The sequence below is a fragment of the Phaethon lepturus genome, unplaced genomic scaffold (assembly GCF_000687285.1).
Source record: "Phaethon lepturus isolate BGI_N335 unplaced genomic scaffold, ASM68728v1 scaffold26477, whole genome shotgun sequence".
In the NCBI taxonomy this organism is placed as follows: Eukaryota; Metazoa; Chordata; class Aves; order Phaethontiformes; family Phaethontidae; genus Phaethon; species Phaethon lepturus.
The window spans coordinates 1-9,591 of NW_010552891.1; the positions used below are offsets into that span (position 1 = coordinate 1).

The 9,591-nt window shown below is 41.9% G+C and overlaps 1 protein-coding gene across 1 annotated transcript; it reads right to left on the reverse strand.

Annotated features, from left to right (window-relative positions):
- Positions 1-544: 544 nt before the first annotated feature.
- On the reverse strand, positions 545-9,075 carry LOC104616171. The gene is made up of 10 exons (XM_010291371.1): positions 8,997-9,075; positions 8,029-8,160; positions 7,713-7,824; positions 7,048-7,121; positions 6,270-6,362; positions 5,254-5,288; positions 3,437-3,529; positions 2,181-2,516; positions 1,657-1,705; positions 545-840 (listed from the first exon to the last, which is right to left on the reverse strand). Exons 1-10 carry the CDS (start codon positions 9,073-9,075, stop codon positions 545-547), a joined length of 1,299 nt encoding a protein of 432 aa, XP_010289673.1.
- Between the last annotated feature and the right edge of the window lie 516 nt (positions 9,076-9,591).

A 9,591-nucleotide genomic window follows, 5' to 3' on the forward strand; every position in this document is an offset into this window, starting at 1 on the left:
TCGCCTCAGCAGCGGCCGTTGTGTCACAGGGGTTTACCACAGCCGGGCTGCCCCCACACCACCTCCCACCCTCAGACAAGAAGGTCCAAGAGTCAACTCCAGCTTCTGGCTCAACTGGGCTTTTATTGCCGTGCTTCAAACATAACGGTTCTGAGCATACCGATAGAAAACACAATCATTTTGGAAACCAAAAGCATTGCAATCCTCTCAAAAACAGCAGCAGCCTCTTCGTTCCCACCCCCCGAGCTTGAACAGCACGGTCCCACCTCATGTGAAGGGAAGCGCAAGCTGGCGCTCCTCGCCCTCAAGCTGGCATCTGACACCTGCGTTTAATATCGCACAACTCAAAAAGACCTTAGTGAACATCACAACCGGAGTCCATGTTAACACCAATGGTGTTAAATCACTTCCAGCTCTCCACGTGAAGGTGAGGAGGATATAAAGTCCATGCCATCACTTTTACTAGCAGTTTGTCGATGTCCTCATTTACAGGAAGTTTGTTGACGTATGTACACAGGAGCATTTTTGAAGTTCATCATAAACATTAATCTGCAGCTTCCCATTTATTTATAATGTTATTACTTTTTAAAGTGTTCAATACATTATTATAATTTTTGGTATCTAGATACCTTAACTCATCCAGTAACTTAATAATAGATTGTTTCTCTCCCAGTGTGTTTTTCCACGTGAGAAGCATCTGATAAGATTGCTCTTCTATATCATTAGGAAAGTCATGAATAATTTTAACAATATCATTTTCCTGCAGATGAGTTCTCATAAGCTGCTTCCATTTTTTTGGTGGTACTTCCTTTATAAAGGTCAAAAAGGTGTATCTCAGTTCTGAAAGAAAAAAACCCACACAACACATATCAGCTTAGTTTCTAAAATACAGATTTTTTTTTCATAGCTAACGTACATTCTTTCCCATTAATTTTCAGCCAATACATGCACAGATCAAAAAGCAGCAGCAATGCCAGGCTTGGCACCTAAGAAGCAGTAGGACAAATAGGGTTCCAACTGAGTGATCTTGAAAGAAGCTAAAGGTACCAGTCTACATATTTCAAAAGTTGTCTCTTAAGATGAGACACTATTTAGTAAAGGTTCATAGGCCTGCACGTCTTCACTTAAGAGTAATAGGGCTACTCAACAGCAGGCTTTAACCACTTCACTGTGCTACTGGTATAGGTTTGCCATGCCAAGAATAGCATGAGCAAAACCCGTCACTTGGCCATCCAGCACATCAACTTTCTGGGTACAGGCAGATATATGGGGATTTGATGCAGTCTTCCATGTGAGCAGACATTTGACAGAAAGATCTCCTGCTGTGACCTACATCTCGCTCACTAAGGTAGACTGCTGCAGTGCAGACTTGTTTAAAACATACAAAAAATGTTGTACCATTCTTATTCTTAAAAGCATGGCTGCACTATACTCCTGTGCAGAAAAGCCACATTTTAAAGTAGAGCAATTCAGCACAGGGATTACAGCTTCTCTCAAATATAGTACTAATCCTGTTTCAGCATATTTTGCAATGAACTGAAAGCCTTATAGCTTTAAGCAATATTCATCAGCCTCCCTATACTATTCCTTAAGTAGACTAAAGTAAACAGGAAAAAAAAACAAAATCCAAGTACTGACAATTTATGGAATACTTACCTTTTTGAGAGAGATCTTTAACAATTATTCGACACTTTGATTCTCGTACCTGTAATACAAAGTTGGACTGTTACTCCAACATAGCAGCATGCTTCACTCACGATTATTCCTGAGCTATTCCATATTTTGCTTCCACAGCACACATCCCAATAAGGGGAAGGGGGGCAGGTTTCACAGCACAGCTGAAAGTATTTGAGTAAAGAAAATTGCATGCTGAAACAAGCATGCTGCTAGATCCAAAGTGAAGCAACAAGGCAGCACATTTGCTGCTATTGCAAAACACAGCTTCTGTGTAAATATTGAACAGGGAGATGAGAGAGGCAGAGCAGATTAAATGAGGGACTGACATTTGCTTTCCCAAGATATCACTTCCCATACTTTCTATTACATCTTTAAGGAAAGCCTCCTCTTCCCTATCATTCTTCCTGAAAACAGCACCTGTCACTCAAGGAATAGTTAAGAACTCAACTGAAATTACACGTGTATCAGAGAAAATACTATGATAATTTCACACAGATGCTTACCATACAATTTGCTGCCATCCTACCACTTGGTACGTTAGATGGGGCATTTTGATGTAAAGCAGGATTCTGCCCAGTTTTTGCTGGTAGCGAAGATTCAGCAATCCTCCTCCAGCACCTTTTCATTTGGCACCTCCAGCCTCCATGCAGGATGATGCCCCGCTCGGAAAGCACAACATTGTTTTGCTCTGGTGATGTGTTTTTTACTTCCAAGTTAATGTTGGTTTGTGCTTGGCCCTCTGGGCTCTCACCAGGGTTCTCACCCTCTGGGTTGGCTGCGTTATTTGCAGGTGTCTCCGCTTCTGGTAAAATGAGGCTTTCAGTACTGCCCTCAGACTCCTGTACAGAATAAAAACATATTTTAAGACCTGTTTCATAGGTTGGTCTTCAAGGATAGTCTGGAAGAAGAAAACATAATACTTGAAGTCACCAGATGCCAGAGAAATAATAGGAAAGCTGCTAATTTGGCAAAGTTACAAACATGCAAAAGTTACAGCCTTTATAAACTTGGACTTCAGAGCCTAAACTCTCCGCTTCGCTGGCTGTTCTGCTCCCACTGGACTGTGCGGTAAGGCTCACAGGCTACGTTCTCAACAAACGCAGGAAACTCTTCCTAATGTTTTCACTGGCATGTGTTGCTCCTTGCTCCTCTCTAAGTATGGAACCTATGCACCTCTCCTGAGGCAGGAGGTAATCAAATTGCCTTGCTGCACCTGAGCTGACTTAACAGCAACAGGGGCCTCACGCCCATCATCATATCAAGGCTAACACTCTCAGAGCTTTTGCCAAGCTGGTAATAGCCAGTGAAAACATATTGACATTCCATGTAAGTGCACTAGCTTGGGTTTTTGGGGAGGTCAGATTAGTTTTTCTGACAGACTCACAAACTAGAATCAGTTGAAAGAAGCCAGTGGGTACCAGTGCACATTGCATAGCTTTTGTGAGGGGGCAAAGAGGGAAGCGAGTGAGGAGGGCTGCATCATTTTTAGCATTGTCAATACATTAAACAAGCATATGACAGGGAATATCAACTCCAGCTCATCAAGAACTGTACAAGTATAAAGCAAACCAGCATCTATTTAGCGTATCAGCTAGTGCTGAAACTCAAAAGCCTTAGGACTTTTTTTTTTCTTTTTTAAAGGGGGAAGATGAGGGTAAGGAGTGACTTTTTCCAATGAGACTTGTGTTTGTTAAGGTGCACTTCCCCCCCGTGAGCATATGCCAGTGTGATTTCTGTTTGCAGAAGGTCAGTGACCCACATGTGACACCACCATGTGACCAATATGCATAAGCACGGCTGTGAGAACCACTCGACACAGGTAGTCAAACATCATCCTCATTGAATCCACTTTCTGTTTAAGGGTGTGAACAGGTTAAACAAGTTGATCCTATTTATACAGAATCATTCTTAAATAGGTAACTGAGCAACTGAAGGTACACAGCATGGCTGACTAATAGCTGCTGCTCTATTTTGGAATGAAATAAAAGTATCAGCAGTATTTTTTTATTTTTTCTTTTTTACAGCAGTATAAATTCACTGGTACCTTGGAAAGGACAATGTGTTGCTGCCAGAACACCTGGTCTCAGGACAACAGTAGTGTCACTCTCCTTAGCAAATAAGCATTTTGTTACAGTAGCATGAGCATTCCAAGCGTGCAGATGTTGCAACTCAAGTCTGTGACAACTCTTACAGAGCTAAGTGTCACTATGTACCAATTTGTGATCTAATTCTACCACCGTTTTGTTCAAAACAGAGATGTTCTATTTTCCTATTCCTGTTCTACAGCATTTTGACAAATTTTTCTGTCATGTTTCATCAGCTTCTACGAATACACGAAGCGCTGCGAATCTGGCCAGTGCGTGGGGGGAGACACAACCCAAGAAAAACCCATGGGTGATTCACATATTTGAGCCACTTATGGACCTTAAAAAAAGAAAAAAAGAGTTTAACAATGTTTTTAACAAGTCTTTTCATTCTGTTTCTTCAGTCTTCAAGTATTTGTGACATAATTAAGATGCATTTAATTACTTGAAATATCTAACTAGTAAGATTAGACAAGAGCTTACATGCCAGGTGGATAGCATGTGCATTGGGTGGGGTACAAGAAAGGCAGCAGGGAGAAAAAGGTGCTGCTATGAGAGAAATCTGGGTGCTTTTTCTTAGATCCTGATCAAGACAAACATATGTTTTACAGCTTGATGTTATGCATCATTAACTGTACTAGTGAAGGTTGAGCTCAATTGTGCCTTGCTGTGTTGTTAGGAGTATAGCTTCCAAATAGAGAAGCTAAAGCTAGACTAGCTAAATACAAGCTAGTCTTGTATTTATCTTGCAAAATGCTGGACTCACAATAATCTTTGTAGACCAAAACAGTAAGATTCTGAAATAGTGTTTGACTACAGGAGGCCAGGGTGAGCCTAGCTTTAAAGTGGAATGTATGCCAGCAGCCAGCCTCAGCTTGGTAAACCCTTTTCAAGGATGTACTTCTGAACTGGTGTGCTCCGAACCCTGAACCCCTTGTCTTATGGGACTGTCTAGGACCAAGATGTTAGACTGCAAGGTCCTAGTCTGTAGCTCGTAACATAAGCCAAAAGGCAGGAAGGCTCGGTCACTTTGCTAGATAAAGAGAAGTCAGTCTTATGAACACGTAACATTGCAGTCAAAATGTAAGGAAAGCTAGGCCACCACCATGCAGGGAAGCAATAGCTGTCCTTGCCTGGGGAATACATGCATGAAATGGCAAAGAACTAATTGGATCAAGGCATCACTTAGAGACAGTTTGAAGCGAAAGCTTGCACTTAACCTGATTTTTTCCATACTTTCAAAATATCCTGGCCATAGGCTCTGGAACATTTCCAAGGGAAGTGCTGGAAAGACCAACTGCAGTGGAAACATGCAGCTAATGAATGCATCAGGCCCTTGTTAACATCTGGCCCTTGTTGCATCACAGGAATGCATCCTACCAGCAGTCTACAGCGAGACAAAAACTGAGAGCTGTGTATCAGGTACAATTAAGCAGTGCACAAGTAAGATGCACAAAACCGAGATGAAACGCTTGATCCAGCCCATACTTACCAGACCCTTCTCTGCATCAGTATCAGTTGAAGCAGCTGGAAAACAAGATAGAGGTCTAAGAAACTTTTAGGGATTGCAGCAACTTAAACATAGCTGAATTCACACAAGATTTATATGCAGTTGACACATTCATAACACAAACCAAAGCTCTAATACAAGCCATTTCTTTCTTTGACCTGTCATATGTTCCATGAGAGTACCACCCCTAGCTTCCACCAACAGCACAAATACTATGCCTTCATACAGGGGATGAAGAGTCCTGCTTAGTAAAGTACAGACCACAAGATGCAGTTAGGCTTTGAAGCCACTCTTTCAACCTCCCCCGCTCTTGATTATGCTTCTTAGCATTTTTGTGGGCTATTGCAATATAAAGAGAAGGCAGAAGTTTATTGCAATACAACCAGTAAGCCATGATTTGAACAAAATTAACAGTTAAAATTCAGACTAATTTTCAACATTATTCTAACTAAACTACTTTAATATGTAGTAGCAGAAATAAAAGTTTCTCAGGAAGACATCTCCATTCCCATTAAAAAATAAAATTAATTCACACAGGATTTTTCAGCCTAACATTCATGTTAAGAGGCTCAAATGATGAAAGGGCAACAATTTGTAGAAAAAGTCTCCACAGCCAAACACAGTGAATGAAAGTAGTTAATGATCTAATTAGTTGCTACTTCTTGCCCCACACGTCTGAGCTTACACACAGGTTTTTCTCATGCTTTGCCAATACAATGCAAGTAGATAGAAAAAGCCCTTTTAAGGGCCTTATGCTAATCCTGCTTTGAAACAAAGGTATATGTCAGCAAAGTAGGAAAGCTCATAGTTAAAGTTTATGCATTTTATTAACTGAACAAAACTAGTCTCCATTATACAGGAGTTACTTAATTGAATGACATACTAAATGAGATAGTGCTTAAACAGGTCCCCTATAAGGTAACACAAAAGCCAAGGATAGCCTTAATGCATGCTTTGCCGCATTCTAGGAAGTTCATGGCTAGTAATCAAGCAGTTACCTTTATCCCTATTCAGCTTTCTAATTACGAAGAACAGCGAAATGCCACCAAGAACCAAAATAATCACAATAATCCAAACAAGAGCTGTGCTTCCTGCAAAGGAAAAAGGAATAAAGTTAGTACTGAAGCAGTGCCCAAACAAGATATTCTGAAGTGCAGGTGTTCCCTGCTGTCCTAGAGAACAGACTAAGATCAGCACTAGTACAATGACCCAGTTACCTCATCCTAGAAAAGGCACTGGGACCATCAGCACACCTGAACATGCAAGTACTAGTTTGCACTGCACATCACTATCTCAATGGCAGCAGGGGATTCTGTACAGAGCTGCAATACAAATTCTACAACGCTTTCTGAAAAGACATTTAAGAAAATGGGGAAACAAGTATGCAAAAGATGACAGCAAGCTTCAGGTGCTGTAGCGTTGGCAGTGTCAGTTCCTTCTTTCTCCAGCCTGGCAGAAGCTATCTACCAGCAGCCACTCCATACACAGCTTCTCAGACATGGGAAACATGAAAGAAATCTTTGCACTATCTATAACTTTCAACAACTTTGAAAACGCTGGGAATACATGTAGCTTTTCACCGAGTGACATTTAAGATGGTTTTTCACTCCAACCCCTTTGAGAACTTGTCTCTAGCAAGTAGTTCCCAGACCAAAATACAGCAGCTCTTAAACATGCTACAGTAGTTCAAACCACTGTTTTACAGATTGCTCTGGTGTTAGTAGCCAGAAGCCACAGATCCAACAAACCAAGCTGAGTGGTATTTGTGTACCAGACCTTGACTGGGTAAGCCACATCCTAGGTCCATAGTAGCATTGCAATTCTGCACAATTTCTTTCCCTTCTGGACACCTGAAGTGGATGGCAACACAAGATTGTATTAACATTTCCAGAACAATATGCAGCTCTGCCCAGGCCTGATTTTTTTTCAGGCACAGCTTAGAGACATGAACAGAACATGTATAAACAGATAACTTTGTTAGAAGTACACTTTTAAACAACCCAAGATGATGCTACAAGTTTAAATAGAAGCAAAGCAGATAAAGCTCATGTATGTTAGCTTCTAACTGGCAAGGGAAAAAAAGCCCACAGAGTAGATGCATTATTCATGCACAGTTAGAACAGGTGTTTCTACCTCCCAAAATTTTGGACTGGCTTCTATAAAGCTCGTTTAAGTGTCTACAGGGGGAAATACTAATCTGAAGACACAAAAAGTATAAGCTTACAGCCATAAGCAACAAGCACAACAATACCAAAATCCACATCTTTCTAGGTCTAAATTTTAGGTGTCAAAATATGTGAAGTTGAAATGCATGAATAATGCCATTTGGCCTCAGGGCAGTTATTTACAGCCTAATAACGTGTGTTAGGTACTGGCACAGATTGGGCCACAGCTCTAACATTCCCTAGAAGGAAAACAATCACGTATATTATCAAACTTACACTGTACTGCATCTCTGACATATTTCACAGCCCTTGGCAGGGCAGAAATACCCTTGTTTGCACTGGCATTCAGTATCATGCGTCAGAGTACAGGGTCTCAAAGTTATCTGATCTAAAAATAAAATATAAGTTACAAAGTAAATATAAAAGTTGTGATTCTCTACAAATGTGCAAAAATTATACTCAGGCCACAAAGGCAATTTATCTGCAAGTTCAATATTATCAGTCATTAGAAATGCAGAAAACCAGAGGACCAGGCTTTCCACAGTAAAAAAGGGGAAAAGGGTTAAGGTTTCATCAAAATCGTGCTTGGTACCATCTTTGCACTGCCTGCACAACAAGCATTCTTCTAAGCCGTTCTCATGAGCGGTATAACCCTCTCCTTCGGTGCAAGGGGCACATCTTCCTCTCAAATGCGGAGCACTGCAGTGCTGAGCAACGTAAGTACCTGTGGAAGAGGAGAACCGGCAGCGGCAGCCGTCTCAAGGGATCATGTAACAGGCAGAAGACTGTAACAGGATGTTAGAACACAAAGCCATTCTTGGTGAAATTTCAACCCCTCCTCGCAAGTAAGCGGTGTGCCACGTGAACCGAGCAGCACAGCAGGGTCAGGAGGCACATTCACAGCTTGCCGCTTAGACAAGAAGCGGTGGCAAATGAGGCATCCAGCCAGGCCTCTGCTGGGACACACCGGGGACAAGGACTCACTGTGGCAGCTCAGAGTCACCCAGCATCATTTCCTCTGAAGGGGCACGGTGGGCACAGGGAGAATTTCTTGTAACAATCTCTCTTCTCCTTTGTCTGAATTATCTCTAAGTATACCCGATAGCCCTTCAATACCATCTAAGGGCAGGGTGCTTCCTGGCACAAAGCTTATTAACTCTGCACACATTGAGCAAGGAGGGGAGAGCAAAGGCAAACCAAAGTTTTACCTACAGATACAGAAATATCAGAATTCCCCTAGACCTGTTCTTTGTGCTAAAGTTGTTTTTTTTTTAAAAAAAAAAAACTAACACCACCCAACTTTGAACACTTCATCCTCAGCAGTGGGCAGAGGTTTCCTGGCTTGCTGCCAAAGCACCTCTCCCAGTCATCACCTATTGCACAAAGGGCTCTCACTTCAAAACAGAACCCAGCCTTAACAGCACCAAGAAGCCACCACAGCTCCAACTGGGCTTACACTTTCACTGAATGCACTGTAAAAAACAACAGCGATGCAGTCATCTCCATGGGGAAAAAACAACCAACATGGCTGTTATCAGCTATGACTGCCTGAAGTCTTACCTGCTGGACAAGATACACAGCAGTGACCTTCATGTAAGTATTCTCCCTCCCTGCAGTCCTCTGCTCTGGTTCCAGGCATTATCAGCAGTGTAACCTACAGCAGAGACAGACAGGTGTTTGAGTGATTCATCCTCCCAGGACACGATAACCATCTTGGGGAGATGTTCCTGTGAAGGCTTGAAAACACATTCAGAAGTTCACAGGAAGCCACAAAGAAAACCCAAACTAATTTCTGCTAAGTGTGCTGCTCACAGCAGTAATTACAGAGCTGGGGTTAGAGCAGCACCATGCAGTGGCTGATGTGTTTTACATAACTATTGCCCCAGATCCCTGCCTCCATTTTAAACTTCTATTTTCTCTTTACTGATTCACTGCAATTGAACTTCAGAGGCCGAGGCTTCCACCTTGTGCAAGGGATTCGTTTCTCCCTCCTCCCATCTTTTTAATTCAGGAGGGTCAGCGTTACTCTTTCTCCAGCAACATGGAGGAAACGCCCCAGAGAACCTCATCCAACATTTCTTTCTGGCTCTGTAATCTTCACCAGAAGGCAAGTAGTTGAGTCATTAACGAAAATAACTTACCACAGGAGTAATAA

Bases quoted from the DNA above. Each gene is read 5' to 3' on its own strand.
- LOC104616171 (XM_010291371.1), bottom strand. From the start codon at position 9,075: ATGCCTGGAACCAGAGCAGAGGACTGCAGGGAGGGAGAATACTTACAT. The intron at 6,363-7,047 runs GTCTGGTACACA...TTTCCTTTGCAG, and splicing joins ATGTGGCTTACCCAGTCAAG to GAAGCACAGCTCTTGTTTGG. The intron at 841-1,656 runs GTAAGTATTCCA...TTTTTCTTTCAG, and splicing joins TAAAGATCTCTCTCAAAAAG to AACTGAGATACACCTTTTTG.